The sequence below is a fragment of the Parasteatoda tepidariorum genome, chromosome 4 (genome assembly GCF_982258835.1).
Source record: "Parasteatoda tepidariorum strain Cologne lab strain chromosome 4, Ptep-v5.0, whole genome shotgun sequence".
In the NCBI taxonomy this organism is placed as follows: Eukaryota; Metazoa; Arthropoda; class Arachnida; order Araneae; family Theridiidae; genus Parasteatoda; species Parasteatoda tepidariorum.
In genome coordinates, this window is record NC_141758.1 from 26,465,477 (window position 1) to 26,486,750 (window position 21,274).

Consider the following 21,274-nt stretch of genomic DNA (forward strand, 5'->3'; position numbering starts at 1 on the left):
AAGTCATCCTTAATTTTTCAGCCATTACCTCAAAAAGTGAAGATATTAAGAGCCTTATACTTTTTCTTTTCTTAACAAAAAATGCATGCTGTTTTTGCAGTTATTAAAAACAATTTACTTCCGTAAATTTATATATATATATATATATATATATATATATATATATATATATATATATATATATATATATATATATATATATATATATATATAAACGCCGCCTACAGACAAGCAGTGATCTAATTTTCTGATTAAAAAATTCTCCTCTCTATCCAGTTAAATTGTTCCTTGATTCACAATGATTATTCTTTCTCGGAGAAATCAGTTGACGCACTTCGTGTTTCTGTATCTCATATCCAAAAACATTTCAGATTTCTTGTGAAATAATTTGCAAATGTTGGTGAACTAGAAAAGAAAGTTTTAAAACAAAGATTGCTTAAAAAAAATTTCAGAATCTCGTACTCATACTCATATGTGTTGGTTATCTTAGCATCAGTCCCGCTAGGGGCTCCAACTAATTCATCTGAGTGGAAATAAATAATAAATCGCCGAAGCGCAACTGAGAGGTGAAAGTTGGGGTTCAGTATCTTTTACTGAGAGAAAATTAAAATGAAGTAGTGAGATTGAACAAACAAGTTTGAGAGAGAGAGAAGAGGTTTTGTGGCAGACTGCCTCGCCTCCCTTCGAGGTATTACCCCGAGCTTCACAGGTGCACAGTAGCCACATAGCCCCAGGGAAAAGGGGAAATACATAATAAATGCGCAAAATTATTTACAAGTATTTACAGCTATTTACAAAATTTACGGGACAAAACTCCGTCGGATAGGAAAAAGGCGGTTGCCGGGCTATATTTTATGTTGTCTTTGATGAGCTCAAAATCAAAATTTTTGAAGTAAGTGCACGTATGACAAGAGAGTGCATCTCTGAAGAAACTTGCACATAGTTCAGCTATGTGCTCATAGAATCTGGTACTTGGTTGTTTTATGCATCTGTTTAAATTATTTACATTTGTTAGTGGTGGTCAAATTTTCTTTTTAACCTTTAAATTGTATAAAAATCGACTGAGATGCCATCTAGCTCTGCTTTAATAAAAACTTTTTTCTAGTGGTAACGAAATTTTAGTTATTTTTAGTTAAGTATTTTCCACTTATTTTCACCACTCACAGGGATGCCAACTGCTCCGCTTTCTGGAACAGTTTTAATAAAGTGGTAGCAAATTATATAGTGAAATTTGTTAGAGATTGACAGTTACGCCTACTTTTTAATATAGTAACCACTTGATTGATGCTTTAACGTTGCATTTCATATGATACTTATAACTTTTGATATTCAGTGCTGAAAAAATTACTTAAAAGGAAAAATACTAAACCAAAAGTAACTTGAATTTCGCTACCACTAGAAAATACTATTTTACAAAGCGGAGCAAGTTGGCATCTCTGCACTCATGGATGAAAGCCCTTATCTAGCAAGACGGAAAAGTGTCTTGCTAGACAAACGCAAAAACTGGTACGAAAGACGTTTCATTTTAGCATTTTTTTTTTTTTTTTTTTTTGTTGAGAAAAATAAAATATCTGTAACTATCAAGATTTTTTGTATAATTTTAGCCTACATATAAAACTGCTTATTTTTCAAGGATAAAGTAGATATTGTTGAATAGTTTTAAAAAGAATAAGTTAACTTCTCTCGAAAACTAGTTATAACTGAAATGGTTTTACTACCAGCCTTTCCTCCTTTCCGTCTCGCTTTCGCCCATTTTCACCCCTATCAGCACTACTCATCAAGAATTCAAAGTGTCATATGAAATGCAACTTTATTGCAGTTATCTCGTTTATTCAGTTTAATCAGTGACACCTTTAAAGTGTGGACGTAATTACCCTTATTCTACAAGTTCTACTCTTTAATTCGCTACCAATTTCTTAAAATTCGTAGTAAAAAATGGTGCAGTTGGCATTCCAGTATCAATGCATTCACTTTGCTACCACTAAGAAAAATATTCTCCGAAATCGGAGGTTTATGTGAATTTTTCTCCAGTGGTAAAAACTCGTGAAACTTAAATGAGCATCATTAACCGGTTAACGCCCAGCGTCATATATTTAGGACAGTTCCTTTTTTCAAAAACATTCATTGTGGTGGGAAACTTTTTTCAGCATTTTCATTTATCTGGTTGAATTACAAGATTCTCAGATACCACAATGATTTAGTTATTTCTGATTAGATCTAGAACTATAAGGTGCAAGTACTTTTTGATCTATCAAAGACTTTTTGAGTGCCCTAACAGTAGAAAAAACAATTAATTTCGATAATATATTACGCCACTTTAAACCACATAAAACCACTTTTTGTATCATTTCAATACAGAGATGCCAACTTGCTCCGGACAGCGAATAAATATTTTTAAGTGGTAGCTTATCAATTGTGATTCTTGGTTAAATAAATTCAATTTATTAGATTCTTATCTACCACAATTTCTAAATTATTAGTAGGTTTATATAATTCACCACTTTTTATAGCTACGTCACGCTATACCCTCTAAAAAGCAGACAAGATTAGTTAAGTATTTGCAAAATTTAGTCTGTAGTTATTTACCGTTTTATAAATTATTTTGGCGTGTCCGGAGCAGTTGGCATCTCTGTCAATATATAAATTCGGGACAAAACGGGTTAAGAAGAACTTCCACTTTTTAACTCATTGTTTAAATTTTTTTTAGCGTAGTGGCGTACAAAGTTATTTAAATGCAAGTCATTTAAATGTAAGGTTTTAAAATATGATTGCATTATTTTTAGTACCACTTGAAAAAATATTTTCTGAAACTACAGAACTTCAGTCTCTTTAATGACTTAGATAACAATAAATTCCATATCATCCCATTAGAAATTAAAATAAATTGTTGCTGACATAATTTTTCACAATGAAGTATTAGTTTCCACTCTAATTCTCGAGAACATGAAAAAGCAACTCTCTCTCTCTCTCTCTCTTTTGTTGTTTTGTTTTTGTTTTTCTGAGCATAACTAAATGGCGACCATTTTTGCTCATACGCATGCAACGCCCAGCATTTCACTGCTAGCTTAACGATGAGTATATCGTTTTCCTTTATTATTTTAAATTTATGACCTTCTCTGTAATAGTTTGCTTATTTGGTCTAATTTAGTTCTATTAAGTATGTTTAAGAAGACTCAAGTACATTTTTTTATTTAGTTTCTGAAGTAAATTTCGATTTGATTTAAATATTTTAATTTATTCTCTGTTTTTCTAATTCTTAATTTATTTTTACGTTTGATATAATACATATTAATGTGCTTAACATTCAGCATTAATAGAAGAATAAATAAGGGTAAACGTTTTCTTTTAATTACTACATCGTGGGTTTATCGCTATAGATTCTGCACTACCCTGTTTTCTGTAGAGTATATCATATAAGGAAGTTAAATAAAAAGAAAATAATTGTAGTTAGATGAAATAGAAACACTAAATTGTTAACTATTCTTAGACGCAGCTTCAACTAAGCATTTTCTTGATTTTCCCGAACAGCAAATTTCGACTGAAAATTTCTGTCTATGAGGATGTTAGCCAGTGCGACCTGAAACAGTACATTCTAAGAGAAGCAAAATAATTTAGCTCTTTGTTGTTTAAAGTACAGTGGTTGCCAAACGCTTAAAAGCAATTAGTTTCACATTTCTAGCATTTTGAAACATACCTTGAATTAGTGTGGGCTATAGTTGTTGGTAATGGTTAATAAAAGTTCCAACTTGGGGAAAATTCGTTGCCGTTAAGCCACAGAAAGTTTTTTTTCTTAAATATTGCAGTTTAATTTGTTCAATTATCCACATCTGCAATCAAAACTGCATAAATTGCTGTACATTTCTCATTATATTTCTGATTGCACAACTTCTATATTAATTTTTTCCAAGGCATATTTATACAAAAACTGAAATTTTGTATACTAACACGTTGAACACCACCCTAATTTTACATGGCTTTCCCGTCTGACCAAACGGCAAATAACGACAAACTAAATTTGTAAAATTGACAGATTTTGCTTGTTTTTTTACAGGTTTAGCGAGATGCATCTGAAAAAAATGATGAATTATATAAGTCTACGAATTGTTTAGAAATAGTGGTAGATAAAAATCTACTAAATTGAATTTATTGAACCAAGAATTACAATTAATAAACTACCACTTGAGAATATTTATTCGCTGTAAGGAGCAAGTTGGCATCTCCTTTGTATATAAATAAAACTATTTTTGCTTGTTTTATATTACATTAATTTCTTCAAACCATTCTAGTAACGATAATAATATAAGAATATTAAAAATTTATTTGAATTATGTGTTTCTAATAATCTTGGCTTCACCGGTGACCCCCATGGCATTCAACGCGTTAAAAGTTGCATTGAACCAGAATGTGTTTTTTAAAAATATCTGTACACGATTGTACACAGTGCGCTGGTTCATCAAATACTATTATTTCAACAAACAATATTTTATTTTAACAATTGTAAATAACCAAATTCATTGCACTATTACAATGGAAGCCACGACTGGCTCAAACAAGAGTTCAAGAGAAACTGAGCAGTTCACAACAATTGCTACAGATGGCGCTTCGCCTAAGACCGAACATGCCGGCCCCTTGAAATATTTAACATATTTCAACAATAACTAATATACATTGAAACTATAAGAATAACAATAAAATTATTAGAAATATTTGATTTCAATTAATAGAATAAAATTATGGACTGTAGAAAATTATTTGTTCCAATATTAAATGAATGTACAATTCCAAATTTAAAGGAAATTATTAAAATACAAAGATACAATACAAATATAAACAAAAAATAATTCAATGAGGTTACAATTATTACCAAACTATTTATTGTCCTCAATAGGTAAAATACTCAATTTATGAATTGGCCTTTTAAATAAACCCTTAGGAGTTCGCACTAAAACAACTCTAACCTTTTTATCTTTGCCAGCTATAGTTTCTTCAACTCTACCAATTATCCAATGACATACTGGAAGATTATCTTCCCTAACTAGAACCATTGTACCAGGGGTAACATTATCCTTTGAAAATTGCCACTTAGTTCGTTCGTGTAAATTAGACAAGTAATCTCTTTGCCACCTTCTCCAAATATTTTGAGTCAATTTTGTAACTCTTTCCCATCTAGACAATCTGTTATCTGGAATTTGAGTGATTTCGGGTTCTATGGGGGCAGTTATTGGACGCCCTATTAAAAAATGACCTGGCGTCAGAGCGTTCATATCATTTGCATTTGTAGATAATGGGGTAATTGGTCTAGAGTTTAAAATTCCCTCTATCTGCGTAACAAGGGTCAAAAATTCCTCAAAGGTTAGTTTTGAAATTCCAACTGTCTTTTTAAAGTGGGTTTTAAAGGATTTCACTACTGCTTCCCAAATACCCCCGAAATGGGGGGCCCGTTGCGGTATAAATTTCCAAGTAACCTCTTCTGTTAACAGATAATCAATTAATTCTTGTTCCGGGGATTGAGCTAAACTATATAACCGTTTTAACTCGTTTCGAGCTCCACAAAAATTACTCGCATTATCACTCATTAACATAGAACATTTCCCCCTTCTTGCAAAAAACCTTTTTAATGTGGCAATCAAGGCCTCAGTTGTTAAGTCCGAGACAATTTCCAAATGTACTGCCCGAGTGCAAAGGCACACAAAGACTGCTACATACATTTTTTGAAGACTTATTTTTCTTTGATTTTTTTGCTTGACAAGAAACGGTCCGCAGAAATCTAAGCCTGATTTATCAAAGGTGAACTCAGGACTTAATCGATAAGATGGAAGATTACCCATTAATTGATCAATAGCTACAGGTCTAAATTTAAAACAAGTAACACACTCGTGCACTATTTTTCTGGCAAGATTTCTTCCGTGAATTGGCCAAAACCTTTGGCGAACAGAATTAAGTAATGCCTGGGGACCAAGATGCAAATCTTTTAAATGGAAATACAACATAATTAAATATGTAAGCTTATGACCCGCAGGCAAAATAATGGGAAACTTAGCATCGAAACTTACCTGCGAGTGGGCCAAACGACCACCCACCCTCAATATACCATCTGCATCTAAAAAAGCGTTAAGTGATTTAATCTTACTCTTAGAAGAAATTGCACCTTTCTGAATATCTGCAATATCAGAAGAAAATTCATCCCTCTGTACTTCTCTAATCAAAAACAATTCGGATAATTTTAACTCTTCCCTCGAAATCGGTCCCGTAGTTTTCTTTGCTGAGTTTTTAGCATTTCTTACAAACCTGAAAATAAAACTTAAGATTCTGATTAGTTTCATATAACTATTGCTTTTGTTCAAAAAATCAATTATAAAAGTGTTTTTCTCAAAGACAGTAAAATTAAGATCAGAATTTTTCTTGAGTTCAACCATATAATCATCGCTGGAAGAAGGAGAATGTTCGAATTGCTTATAGTCCTCAGTCTTTAGAAAGGAAGGGCCATTCCACCAAAGTTCAGAGTTTGAGATTTTGTCTGCAGTAACACCACGCGAAATGAGGTCAGCAGGGTTGCTTTCGGAAGGCACGTGTCCCCATTTAAATAATCTAGTGATTTCTTGAATCTTGGACACTCTATTCGATAAGAAAGTTTTCAACAAACATGGATCAGTTCGTATCCACGCCAAAGTTATGGTTGAATCCGACCACAAGTAGACACTTTGTATATCCATTTGAAGAGCCTTTAACAGTTTCTGTAGAAGTTTGGACATTAGTTCAGCCGCCAATAATTCTAAACGAGGAATCGTCAACTTTTTTATCGGCGCTATGCGTGACTTGCTGCACAGTAAGTTAATAGTCACTTGATTCAATTCATTCTTACATCGTAAATAAATCGCTGCACCGTATGCATCTTGCGAAGCATCGCAGAAGCCATGGATTTCAAAGGAGGAAACAGTTCCATTCGCTACACAGCGGTCTATTTTAATGTCTTTCACACAGAGAAGAGAGGAAGCATACTTCTCCCACTCCTTAACTTTGCAGTCTAGCAGTGCCTGGTCCCAGTCCAGTTTTTGTAGCCAGAGCTTTTGCATAAAAATTTTGGCCTTCACTATCACCGGCCCCAAGAGGCCTAATGGATCAAACAGTCTTGAAATGCACGATAAAACAGTTCTTTTAGTACAGTTCGTCAGATTAGTGCTATCTGAAATTGAAAATTCAAACAAATCAGCATTTGGGTTCCATATCACACCGAGAGTCTTAACGTTGTTTTTAATATCGAAATGGTACTCCTGGTCTTCATACGGTAAGTTTTCTAACAAGGACTGTTCATTAGATGACCATTTGTGTAAATCCATGCCACCCCGATGAAGAAGGTTTATTAACTGATTTTTTAACTCTAAGGCAGAAGAAATATCATTAGCCCCCGAGACTACATCGTCCATATAACAATCATTTTGGACGACACGAGCTGCAATGGGAAAATCCTTCCCTTCATCAATCGAAATTTGTCTTAAGACACGCGTTGCCAAAAATGGAGCAGAGGTAGTACCATAGGTTACAGTACAGAGCTTGAAAATTTTAGCTTCTTCATCTTTATTCAATTTCCATAATATTATTTGTAAGTCTCGTAGATTTTCATCAATTAAGACAGTACGAAACATACCTCTAATATCAGCCGTAAAGGCTACAGGATGTTTCCTAAATCTACACATAATTGAAAATAAATCATCCTGAAGCACGCCCCCCTTCATTTGTATAGAGTTAAGTGATTCACCACTCGATGTTTGCGCACCAGCATCAAAAACGACACGCAATTTTGTGGTAGTTTTGTCAGGGCGATGTACGCCAAGATGGGGAATATAATAACTAGCGTTTACATTAATATCGGTGTCAACTAGTTGCATGTGTCCTGAATTTTGATATTCAAGCATAAAGTCTTTATATAAGTTACAAAGTTCAGGATTAGAGTCTAACTTTCTATATATATTATTCAATCTCTTTAGAGCTAGTTTCTTTGAATCACCTAAACATTGGGGATCCTTTTTGAGTGGCATTTGAACCACATATCTACCACATTCGTTGCGATAATGAGTTTTTAAAAAATGATTTTCACAATATTCCTCCTCACCAGTAAGCATATCTGACGAAACACTTTCGATTTCCCAAAATGTTGAACAGAATCTTCAATATTTTCAGAGGTATGTGTTAAACCGCAAAAGGAATTTAAATTGTTCTCATGAACCTTACCCGTTGCTATCAAACCAAAAGCAGAATTTTGGAATAACAAATTAGGAGAAACTCTGGTTTTTCCTTCCTTTAAAATATCATAAAAGAGCTCAGCTCCTATAATCATGTTTATTTTACTCGGTATCTCAAAATTTGGATCAGCTAATAACGCACGATCAGGAATTAAATGCTCACTAATTTTAATGGGAGTCGATGGAATCAAGCCCGTAATTCTAGGAATTATTAACAATTCAACTTGCGAAGAAAAAGATAAATCCTTATTACAAATCAAAGTAGTCGCCTTCCACTTAACATTCATTTTATTCTCTCCCAATCCACTAACAGAAATGTTTATTTTTTCTCGCTTCAACCCCAAATCAAAACAAGTATTAGAATTTAAATAATTCGACTGACTGCCATTGTCCAACAATGCTCTTATTAAAACATATTTATTTTTAAGCGGACTCCAGATGTTAATTAAGGCAGTAGATAGAAGAACTAATTTATTACTATTTAGACTACAAGTTGAGAATGCGTGAGAAACGCTTCTCTCCTTCGATTTCTCTGAGTCAGCAATTTCACCGGCTTCAAAAATATTACTCAATACATTTGGCGCCAGGGTGGGGGAGTGTTTTGGCATATCTGAACTTGATTTAATAGTTTCAAGCGGGCGAGAATTATCTCTATGAAGTAAATCGTGATGTTTACAGTTACAAATTTTACAACAAACTTTCGAAAAACAATTAGAAAGTTTATGATTATTACCAAAACAATTAATGTAAAGCCTTAATTTTTTAACTTCTTCAAACCTTTTTAAAGGGGAAAGATCTAAAAACAATGGACAATTATGCAGTTCATGCGGTTTTTTACACAACAAACATTTCAAACTAGATTTTAGAATAAAAGATTTACTTTTATTTACGGGATGAAGTTTCGATTTATTTGGCTGCACACCTTGTAAATTCTCTAATAACTGAGCTCTTTTATGAAGAAAGTCCAAAAACTTATCCCATTCGGGTAAATCAGAAGTTGTTAGAGACATTTCGAATTCCTTACGTGTATTTTTATCTACTTTTTGTAGAATAATATTCATTAGCAATTGATAACATAAATCGTTACTTTCTAATTTCAAAAGTTTTAAACCTCTTAAATTACGGTTTAACACATCAATAAGATTTCTTATGTCTTTAAAAGAATCATACGATAACTTTTCTAAGTTTAAAATATTAGAAATATAACAATTTACCACAATACGCTTATTCTCATATCTATCAATTAAAACTTTCATTAAAGATTCAAATGAATCTTCACTAGTTTCTATATAAACTGCTGTTTGTAGAAAATGCAACACCATGAAGGAATCATCAGAATCAAATGAAATTCGCAGCAAATGTCAATTATAGGATATTATGCAAATTAATAAAGTTTCAGAGCCATCGCGCGTGCGTGGCGCGCGCAGCGCCCTCTGAATTGATGCTGAAAGCGTATAAATAAAGTGCTGTAGCGGGACGTTGAAAATAGTCTATGATTATTTGTTTGTGGCAAACGTTTAGTGAGACCTGAGTATGCCTCCACGACGGAAGAATAAGAAATTCAAGCAACTTACGGAGTTTGAACGTGGGAGGATAATCGGCCTTCGAGAAGGAGGATTTTCCTATCGCGCAATAGCAGCTCGTATGCAGCGGAACAGTTCCACAGTGATGCGAGTTTGGAAGCAGTGGACCGACGAGCACCGAACAACTCGAAAAACAGGCACTGGACGACAGAAGGTGACGTCAGAGCGCGATGATCGACACCTGCTCCGCATGGCGGTGAATGATCGCACAGCTTCCTCCAGGCAGCTGGCAGCACATTGGTCTACTGCTACAGGTGTACAATTGTCGGCTTCGTCAATTCGTCGTCGTCTGCTGCGCCGTGGATTGCGTGCAAGGGTGCCATTATACAGGATTCCCCTCACGGCGGATCATCGACGGCTGCGTCGGCAGTGGGCTCTTGAGCACAGAGACTGGCGAGCTGATTGGTACCAAGTTGTCTTTTCAGATGAATCACGCTTCAATTTGTGGACCCATGATGGCCGTGTTCGTGTTAGACGTTATGCCAGTCAACGCTGCCTTCCTGAGTGTATTATTGAACGACATAGTGGTCGAACACCCGGAGTTATGGTCTGGGGTGCGATTTCGTATCATGGACGATCCAATTTGATACGAATTGAGGGTAATCTCAATAGCAACAGATACGTCCGTGAAGTGCTACAGCCCGAAGTCGTTCCTTTCCTTCAAGGCATCCCTGGAGCTATCTTTCAGCAGGATAATGCACGCCCACATGTTGCGCGGACTGTTAGAGACTTCTGTTCAGCACAACGCATGCAACTTCTTCCTTGGCCTGCTTATTCGCCGGATATGTCGCCTATTGAGCACGTGTGGGATATGGTTGGTCGGCGTCTCACTCGTGATCCGCGTCCTGCAGTTTCCAAAGACGAACTTTGGTTGCGCATACAAGCGATATGGAATTCTCTTCCTCAAGCAGATATTCAACATCTGTTTGACTCCATGCCACGTCGTATAGCAGCACTTATTGCAGCGCGTGGTGGCTGCACCAAATACTGATTTCGGACGCTTAATTTGTTTCTTTTGTTTTGAAAATTTCATCATTTATTTGTATCAGTACAAGTCGTTTCTGCATTAAATTTCATTTGATTCTGATGATTCTTTCATGGTGTTGCATTTTCTACAAACAGCAGTTTATTTAGCATCGCCCTTAAGCGATGATCTCAAATAAATCAACTTTTGTAAATCAGACAATGAAGAATTATTAGATATTAAACTATCGAATTGTTGTTTAAAGCTTGACCAATGCTCAACTTGTCCATTAAATGTAGGCAAATTAATATCTGGTAACTTCAAATTCATTTTAGTTACAATAGAATCATTGCCTCTCACTTCACTATGTTGAAACTTAAATATAAAGGTTTGCAAGCTTACCTTTATATGTTCTATAGACTCTTCTAAATTGTCCATTTCAGCTTCAAAATTGGGCAAATCTTTTTCATCGAGGGTGGCATAATAATCCAGTTTTAATTTCTCTAGTTTATCTCAAGTATCCAAAACGTTTTCTAATTTGCATTGAAGCAATAATAGTCCAGCTGTTTCGGCTTTCTCACGAACAAATGTCTCTAATTTGGTTATTCGACCTTTCAAATAACCTTTTCTGCGACTAAGCACAGTCTTTTCTGATTTTTTGTCTTCTTCACTACTACTGCTCATTATGAAGAAAATGAAATGAAACTACGCATTCCACAACAAACCGAAAGTTCGATTTCTCCGGTTCCTCTAGGATCACTTTATTATGTACACGATTGTACACAGTGCGCTGGTTCATCAAATACTATTATTTCAACAAACAATATTTTATTTTAACAATTGTAAATAACCAAATTCATTGCACTATTACAATGGAAGCCACGACTGGCTCAAACAAGAGTTCAAGAGAAACTGAGCAGTTCACAACAATTGCTACAGATGGCGCTTCGCCTAAGACCGAACAATATCTATTGCGCATTCGTGTCAATGTAGTAATACCAGCGCAATCCAGCTGCGCAATCCAGCTACAGCCAACTACACAAGAAAAATTTAAGCATTTAATTTTATATTAATAAGCAGATATAAATACGATATGTATATATTTTTTTATATTTTTCAATATTGATTTATTATTTGCGTTATTCTTAATAATTTTAATTTTGTATTCCCACTTAGGTTCAGACGATATGCAGAAATGATAAATCTCACTATCGATAAGTTGCTCCTGGCTGTGGAATTAGAATGGAAATGTTTCCCAACGTGAAAAGAATATCAAAGCGTTCCTTTCTGTGCCTTTATTTTACGTGTGCTATGTTCATAGTATGTGTTTTCTACACATTTTATACGGAAACATATACACAACTTTCAGGCAATCCTGTTCGGGACACTAGTTTTGAAACTGTGAATGAAAAGTCAACCAAGCCTTATCTGCTGAACCAAAAGCAAAGTCAAAGCATTCCACCCTTAGCGTCTTACACATCAAGCCATAGAAATTCTTCTAAAAACACTCAACATTCCAATGATACCACCACTTCTAAAACGATATCTTTGAGACATTCTAAGATCGAAACAAAATATATTTTTGTAACGAGTTCTCCATCTAGTAGCAATACAACAGCTAAACTTTCTACTGTTTTACGAACAACTCCCGTCCTCAAGGTTGTAGATACTTGTCAAATGTATACTATGAGAGATCCCAAAGTTATACTTTTATGGACGCCATTTTTTCAGGAATGGGACTATCTTCTGCAGAAAAGGATAAACGATTGTCAGAGGTGTAGAAATTGTCTAATAACACGTGATAGAACTAAACTTGGTGAAAGTGATGCTGTGGTGTTCCATGCCCGGGACATGTCATTATCTGATTTGCCAACCATACGCTATCCACACCAACGGTGGATTTTCTTTTGCTTAGAATCTCCGCCATATTCAGATTTTTCTGGTATGGAACATATGGTTAATATGTTTAATTGGACTATGACTTATCGAAGTGATTCGGATATCATTTCCCAATATGGAAAATTTATTAGAGTAAGTATAGTCGTTCGTGCTGTTATTTTATTTATCGTATAGTTTAAAATGCTTATTGTAATGTTACCAATTCATTAGACGAAACGTGTTGGGATCTTTGAGTAATAGTGACATATCGTCACTTATTGTCAAGAAATATTGCTATTTTCTAATAGTTGCTATTTATCAATAGTTGGAGACGCATCAAAAAAGCGTTTTCCCCGTATAACTATTCAATTGATATTTTGCTTTCACTTAAAACACATCAAAATGACTAGTTTATTCCTTTATATTGAATCTATATTTAAACTGTTTAAATGTAGTGGTAGTTGAAAGTATATTTTATCTTATTTGTTGTATCAGAAATAAAGCATGAATCCAAAAATTTTGCCTACATATGAAATGCAAAAGTAAAATCTTATGGAAAATCTGGCAAAGCTGTCAATTATGCATGAGTGTGTTACAGGGATTCCGCAGGTATTAAATATACGATAGTGGTCGGAAACTTACATTTACGTTTTTAGAAAATTCCATTTCTAAGATACCACTTCAACGTTTAGAAATATGCCAGGCAATGGATCGGGGAAAATAATACGTTCCTATAAAAAATATGTATTGGCAGTCACAAATGTTTTAATCTATCGTTGTTAGTCTTATTTTCGGCATTAATATTATTAATTTGTAAGACTTATAGGAGCCCTATATCGATTCTCTTGGTGGACAAACAATAAACTAACTTTCTCATCAGTTTTAATTTTAAGAAAACAATACCTTGTTTTTACAAAAATTGTCAAAAATATTATTTAAAAAAATATATTTTACAAAAAGCGTTATAGTTGGCAGACCTTCACTTTTTAATTTTAGAAATATTTCAGGGAGTGTGAACATGCTAAAAAATGAATATTTTTAAGTTGCTACCAATTTGAAACTTTGTAGGCAATTCAGCTTAACGCTCATATGGATGATTTTCAAGTACCTTCCATTTATTATGCATCTACTACGGGAATTCCGTTAGTTGTTGAAGGGAGAAAAAAAAATCAAATAATAGTCAAAATCCATAGCAGCCGACTTTTAACACTTTTCAGAAATAATTTTCTTAGTGGTTTCTTAACGTTTTGGCGTATTAAGTTTTGAAGTTAAAAGTTATAAAAATAGTTTTTTTTCTCCAGGCAATCACGACGAATGAATAATTAAAAAAAAGTAGATAAGATTTATGGCTTATTATGCATATAAGTGTCTAAATAATTTTGTTTTTATAAAACTTTTTTTTTCTTCCACTTTGTAAAATATTTTTTAACGACCGTAGAAGTAGACTGGTATGCAAATTTGATAACAACGAATTATTTATTTTTTCCCTAATGGCATCATTTGACGCGGGAAATGATGTCGAATGCTTCATTCCTCATTTATTTATTTCGAATGAATAAAAATTGTCGGCAAAACTTTGTTGTTATCAATGAATTTCAGAAAAAATCTATTTGTTTCTAAATTCTAGCTAAATTTAAAATTGGAATGTGGCCAAAATTTTTAAAAAATTCTCTCTTTAATTGAAATTTTTACAATCCATAAATATTGCAACGTAGCTATAAAAACAGAGTTGAACCTGAAGTTAGTTTTGAATTTTTCGTGCTTTTTATTTGCATGATTTCATAAATATCTATAAAAAAAATAAAAATTCCACAGATAAAAATTATTCTTTCTTATATTAACGTGGTTGAGAAATTATTAATTTATGCTTTTGATTTATTTTAAGATATAAATAGCATCTATAATTACGACGGGTATAACTAAGAAGCAACGAAGCTATAAATTAAACGTGGTATGTTATAATATATCCAAACAACGTTACCCGGCAATCATTTAATTGTCATCTCATTGTCTACAACTAATGATACCATTTTTTAAAAAATGGTACTCCTGCCTTCCATTCTACTGATCTTCATCCAATTAGAATAGTCATTTCAACTGGGTAACATGAGTCACGTGGTCTATCGATGTACAAATGAAAGAGGATCGTCAAATCACTCACCTCTATTTCGTTGTCGCATATAATTAGGTATATCGAAATGAATAGCTATTTTCCCTTTTTTGTATCTTAATTGGGGATCCTATCATTAGACATCTTTTTTTAGTAAGGGGTTCTGTCCTAATTATATAAATGTTTTATTCTCGATCCAAAATATGACCATTTTGTTTGAAGCTACTTGGGTTTGTTTGAAGATTTCAATGAGTACAATATCTGCTTCATTCTGTATTATTTGGTAATAGTACTAATCTGAAAATAGGTACGCCAGACTCATATCGATTTAGATTTATTCATTCATTCTCTCGTACTTAGTAGAGATATACATGTGTATGGTAGTTCGTTTAGTCTCAAGCTTTCAGTGAGTACACTATCTGCTTCACTCTGTATTATCTGGTAATAGTACTAATCTGAAACTTAGGTACGCCAGACTCGTATCCATTTAGATGCATTCATTCATTCTCTCGTACTTGGTAGATATAAATGTGTGTAGTAGTTCGTTTAGTCTCAAGCTTTCAATGAGTACAATATCTGCTTCACTCTGTATTATTTGGTAATACTACTAATTTGAAACTAGGTACGCCAGACTCGTATCCATTTAGATGCATTCATTCATTCTCTCGTACTTGGTAGATATAAATGGGTGTAGTTGTTCGTTTAGTCTCAAGCTTTCAATGAGTACAATGTCTGCTTCCCTCTGTATTATCTGGTAATAGTACTAATCTGAAACTTAGGTACGCCAGACTCGTATCCCTTTAGATGCATTCATTCATTCTCTCGTACTTGGTAGATATAAATGTTTGTAGTTGTTCGTTTAGTCCCAAGCTTTCAATGAGTACAATATCTGCTTCACTCTGTATTATTTGATAATAGTACTAATCTGAAACTAGGTACGCCAGACTCGTATCCATTTAGATTCATTCATTCATTCTCTCGTACTTCGTAGATGTAAATGTGTGTAGTAGTTCGTTTAGTCTCAGGTGCGTTGATATATGAATCTTTAAACAATCTTTTCGCCTCGTGTCAGACAATCTTACACTAAATTTCTTGCATATTACTTGGTTACGTAATATCCATTATTACGCGTAACATTCAAATAATTTCTGACATATTTTAGTTTAATTTGCTTAATTATGCTTATTTTAGCTTAATTATGCATTAATTTTAAAATATATAGTTTGATATGTTTTTTATGTTATTTTCTTGGATAGTTTTAAACATCAGACAGATTTAATGTTTATACAAATTATATACTATATCGTGAAATAGTTACGATCAATTAAATGTACTAACCTTTAATATCGCTTCTGAAAATTGTTCCCATTCGAAAAATTTTATCTGTGTCGAATTTCAATGAAAAAAGTATTAATAAAATACTGTTCGATTAAAGTGATGTTAAAAAAAATTTCAGGCCTTAAATTTAACATCTTATTACAATTTTTAACACATTTGGGGTATTATCCATGATGCAATAAAATATTTCAAACAGAAATGTTAACAGATTAACCAAATTTTGTTTAAATAAATAATATATTTTCTCTTGTTACTACTTAATCATAATAATAATAGAGAACTGCCATCATTCTAGGCTTTTAGCAAAACTTTATTCCAGTGATAGAAAAGTTTATTTTTCATTATATGATTATTTGTTTAGTTTATGATTTAGAGTTATTTTTTGCATCTATACATGTAAATAATTCATTAGTCTATGTATAAAGGCACTTTGTTCCAGTTCTCTTATAGTGAAGCTTTTAAATTTTAGTAATTGACTGTACTGATTATAAAATCTGCATGTAATTGATTTCAAACTTAAACGCTATTTTTCAAATGTCTACATATAATATTCGTATAATATGTTTTTTTTTTAATAAAATGTCTGTAATTTTATATTCGCTTTTTAGGACCAAAACTAAAATTACAGATAAGCTTATTAATTCATCACGCAATAATAATTTTATTTTATAAAAAATCACTTCCACTTTTATATAAGATCTCAATTATAATTAATTTCTGATACTTATCAATCATAAATTTAGATCTTAATATAGTAAGGCATAAAAAAAGTATAAGGTTTCTGTTACTACCTTACTGGCTATCTAACATAGATCTTATAGATTTATACCTACCAGTTACGTTTTTAAACCTGAAATAATATAAAATAATTTGTGGTCAGATTGTTCTAGTTTTTCATTATCATGGAATGTCATTTTAAACCAGATAACAACCAATTATTAAAGTGGTTGTTATCAAATCTTGAAAATTAGTAATTTTCAATTGGGTATAATATGAGAAAAACACAACTACTTCGATTTAGTAGGAACAACATATGACGCAATGCTAAACGAATGAAATTTAGTTGTTGTTTATTTAGTTATTGTTATTAGTAGTTGTTGATATTTGTTTTAGTTGTTGTTATTTATTTAGTTGTAATTAGTTTCAATAACTTTTCTTTATAATGCAATAAAATCTGGCGAGCAGCTATTTATTTATTTGTGGCTTGAAGTTAGGCTCGCAGAAAATGCCGTTCATGGGTTAAATTTAGTAGGAACAACACAACCTGTGACGTAGGCTATATTATACCCAATTAAATCGTTTTTAGGATTTAAGGTCTTGGTAATCAACGAATTAGCTCCGTTGTAGGCATGCAAACACACGAAGATTATACAAATAAAGTGGTAGTATGATTTGAATATTTTTGAACGCATTAATGTTCAATTATTATAAGTGATCTGCGGATGAAAAACACCTATGTGAAAAAGAGAGAGAGAACATAGTTGGTTATTCATTACAATTATATATCTATATATTTTCAATGTAGCATTTCAGTTTTGAAAAAAAAAGCACTGTGCTGGGATTGATGATGCAATGTAAATTTATGTTTTTCCTATTATTATATCATGAGTTATTAACAGATTACATAGTATATTATTTATGTTATTAATTTGAGGTAATGATTTTGATTCCACGACTGTAAATCTTAATAATATATATAGACATATGAAAAAAAGGGGGGTGGGTGGAAATAATAAGTAAAAAAATAACAAACAACAGTTTAAAAAAGAAAAAAAGAATGAAATTTTATTTAAAAAACCGGAAAAAAAAGATATAATCTATATATTATATCTTTTTTTTCTATATATCATATCTATATATTATAATATTTTAAAAAAAAAGATAAGATCTAATCCGTAGATCACTTTTTTCCGGTTTTTTAAATAAAATACAAAAATTATAAATACTTTTGTAATAATAAACGCATTAAAACTCTTTCGTTTTCATAAAATATCTTTTGTAAAGGATAAGTGTAAAAATTCTATTTTGGGACTTCAAGGTTAAAAACATACCAATGAATAATAATTAGATTTATATTTCAAAAGAGAAGTTATTTTAAGATCTTTCACTTCCATATAAGGAAGGGTTAAACGATTTTCTATGAGTAATAAATAATTTGATGAGGCGTAAGAATACACAAGGAAGTCAATATGACTGGCCTCTTCACACAGTTTAATTATCGTATAAAACAGAGGAGCAATGATCTTTGCGTGCTTTTTGGTATTTCATGCATACAAATTAAACTCCGTCGGATCTGACTAAAAATCTGTCTCTCTCCGAATGTCTCTCTTTTATGCCGAAACTGGACTCGTTAATCATGCTGTTTTGACTTGTAATTAACTAAAAATATCGGTGTGGATCCACCGTAATTTCAATATATATATATATATATATATATATATATATATATATATATATATATATATATATATATATATATATATATATATATATATATATATATATATATATATATATATATATATATATATATATATATATATAATTGCTTTTCATTTTAACTGATTATATTATGATAAATTATTATAATTTTGTAAGATATGTAACTTTTTAATTCAAATTAAATTAAAGCGAAGATTTTTCTTATACTAAACTTTCTTATTCGTTCCTATAGGTCCGTCCTTCAAAGAAGTTAGATCTGCAATCCCTTCAATGGGCTTTTTCCAACAAGACAAAATCAGTAGTGTGGATGAGTAGCCATTGTCCAACACATGGAGGTCGTGATGACTATGTACAAGAACTCCGCAAATATATCGATGTTGACGTCTTCGGTAAGTGCGGAGACTCAGTGTGTCCTCCCGGCAAAACAGAGAGCTGTCTTCAAGATTTCTCCTCAAAGTACAAATTTTTCTTGGCTTTCGAGAACACTATTTGCAAGGACTACGTGACTGAGAAGTTTTTCAGGACTATGGAATACAATATGATTCCCGTCGTCTTTGGCGGTGCTCCGTACTCGAAGTTGGCGCCACCTGCTTCTTTCATAGATGCTTTGAGCTTCAAATCGCCGAAACATTTGGCATTCTTCTTGGCTGGTGTTGGCAAAGATTTTAAAATATGGAGCACTTATTTTCGATGGCGACAAGATTATGCTATTGATATGAAGAATCATAGAGAATGCGATTTATGCTCACTTCTGCACAAAAACACAAAGCCATCGTCATATGAAAACTTTCGAGAATGGTGGGTGAAAAGCGGAAACTGCAAAACGTGGGAGCCAAAAAGTTGAGTGAATAAAACAAAGCACCTTTAATTCCATGGAGCATATCTCAAGCTAATGTTTCTTTTTGTGATACTTTAGCCAGTGTTAGTATTAAATTTATGCTAACATTTGCTTACCTTTTAAACTACCTCCTAAAGTAATTTTTTTTTATTACTTTTTAATTCGTTTTATACTCCGTTGCAAGTTTAGAAAAGACCATTACCGAAAAGAATTTAAGTAATCATCCGCAATTGCATATAGTTCCGTTTTATATAGCTATCAAGTTATATAATTATGCTTTCATAACAAAAGCTTTTAAAAGTTAAATTTAATTCGTTCTATTTTTTTATGGCCGTTTTTTAAAGGCCGTGCTAAGTAGTTTTAAAAGTTGTCTATGGCGATATTCGTTCGCACTTGGAGCTTGATATTTGTTAAGCATGCACTCTATTTAGCGTGTAAACAGGCTCTCAATAGAGATAATGGTTTTTCGTCAACTTGCAACAGAATATAATAGGTATAATGTAAGACATAAAACAAAAATTTATTTTAACTTTTAATTTCCTATTTTAAAACAGAAACAAAAATTAGATTTGAAGCAAATAATTCGTCAAAAAACTTAAATTAAAATTGAAAATTACTTACCAAACAAATAACGATTACTATTTATACTTTACTTTTTATTCCATACTATTACTTAATAATGTCTTTTACGTGTTTTATTAATGTCTATGCATCAGTATATAGTTTCTTCTTTTACGACCTCTCATTTCGTATTAAATATGTACTGTAGTTCAGTTTTTAACTATTTTAGTTCTAAAAACTGAGAATTTGCTAACTTAATCATTTGTAATGCAACCACTAGAAAACGAATTTACATAAAACAATTTTTTCTATCATCTGATTCAAATTTGATATAGATGTCACAAATTATTTATTTTATTCATATTTTTTAATGATTAATTTATTTTAAAGGTTTCATCTTGTTATACTATAAATAAGTTTTAGCCTTAATTCCTTAAAATGAGCTATACGGTACTTTATATATATATATGTAAATAAATCATTACTTTACGTCTAGTTTTGTGTTTTTATCCTTTTCAATTTACTTGCATGATGCTTTCCGATAAAATTATAAAATTTGAGCTTAATCATGATGAAACCTCAGTAAACATATGGGACGTAAGTTTATCTGTACCAAAGAAGAAAAAAAGTGGTAAAAATTTCTTTCAATCTTGTTTTGGGGAAAAGTGGAAAATGTTGCCGCAAACTGGGAAATGTAGTCCCTATAGTTTCGGCAGGAGAGCGTTTCAAAGTTTGCTTATTGCCTTTCTTTCTTTCTTTTTTTTTTTCTGCTTGCATATTTCGCCATATTTCGTAAACTTTTAAAGCGAATTGAAAAATCTTTGCACTCAATTATAAAATCAGTTTATTCAAAGATGTCAAAAATAAATTTTAACGAATTTCGTTTTTATTATTTTATTAAGTAATGGTCGAAAAATTTTGATCTGTAAGGTATACAATTTTTACATCATTTTAAAGTACAATATTTTGTATGGAAAAAATACAAAATTTGAGCGAAATTGGTTGACCGATTCCTGAGAAATTGAATTTTAAATATACGACTTCTTTAAAATTCGATTTTTTATTCAACAGAATTCGCTCAAATTTTGTCATGTAAAAATACGTACTTCAAAATGACCTTACAATTAAAAAAATTTTCAACGATTATCTTATAAAATAATGAAAAAATAGAGATTTACTAGAAATAATTTTTGCCTGGAATTATTTTTGGATAAACGAATTATTTAACTGTGAGAAAAAAAATTCTTCAATTCGCTTAAAACGTTTTCTAAATATGGCGGAATACGCAAAATGTAAACTTATCATTAAGAGGTCCTAATG

The 21,274-nt window shown here is 32.1% G+C and overlaps 3 protein-coding genes across 7 annotated transcripts in view; 1 reads left to right on the top strand and 2 right to left on the bottom strand.

The window, feature by feature from the left end:
* Window positions 1-20,449, top strand: part of LOC107457213 (lewis-type alpha-(1,3)-fucosyltransferase) — a 53,858-nt gene extending 33,409 nt beyond the window's left edge. For all 5 annotated transcript variants that reach the window (XM_016075316.4, XM_016075317.4, XM_016075318.4 and 2 more), the window contains exons 2-3: window positions 11,964-12,818; window positions 18,788-20,449. In XM_016075316.4, the coding sequence (XP_015930802.3) occupies window positions 12,030-12,818; window positions 18,788-19,399 (1,401 nt within the window). In that variant the 5' untranslated portion in view covers window positions 11,964-12,029 and the 3' untranslated portion in view covers window positions 19,400-20,449. The remainder of the gene's footprint in view (window positions 1-11,963; window positions 12,819-18,787) is intronic.
* Window positions 4,869-8,036, bottom strand: LOC147810820 (uncharacterized). The gene is made up of 3 exons (XM_087162097.1): window positions 6,454-8,036; window positions 6,054-6,288; window positions 4,869-5,948 (listed from the first exon to the last, which is right to left on the bottom strand). The coding sequence occupies exons 1-3, from the start codon at window positions 8,034-8,036 to the stop codon at window positions 4,869-4,871; spliced, it is 2,898 nt and encodes a 965-aa protein (XP_087018223.1).
* LOC147810821 (uncharacterized) lies at window positions 8,078-9,250 on the bottom strand. The gene has a single exon (XM_087162098.1). It carries the CDS (start codon window positions 9,248-9,250, stop codon window positions 8,078-8,080), a length of 1,173 nt encoding a protein of 390 aa, XP_087018224.1.
* Window positions 20,450-21,274: the final 825 nt, after the last annotated feature.

Excerpts from the sequence above, each read along its gene's own strand:
- LOC147810820 (XM_087162097.1), bottom strand. The coding sequence starts at position 8,036 with ATGCCACTCAAAAAGGATCCCCAATGTTTAGGTGATTCAAAGAAACTA. Across the intron at positions 6,289-6,453 it reads CTAAAGACTGAGGACTATAA|GTTTGTAAGAAATGCTAAAA; the intron begins GCAATTCGAACA and ends TTTTATTTTCAG. Across the intron at positions 5,949-6,053 it reads GTCGTTTGGCCCACTCGCAG|GCATTACTTAATTCTGTTCG; the intron begins GTAAGTTTCGAT and ends CTTGGTCCCCAG.
- LOC147810821 (XM_087162098.1), bottom strand. The coding sequence starts at position 9,250 with ATGTCTCTAACAACTTCTGATTTACCCGAATGGGATAAGTTTTTGGAC.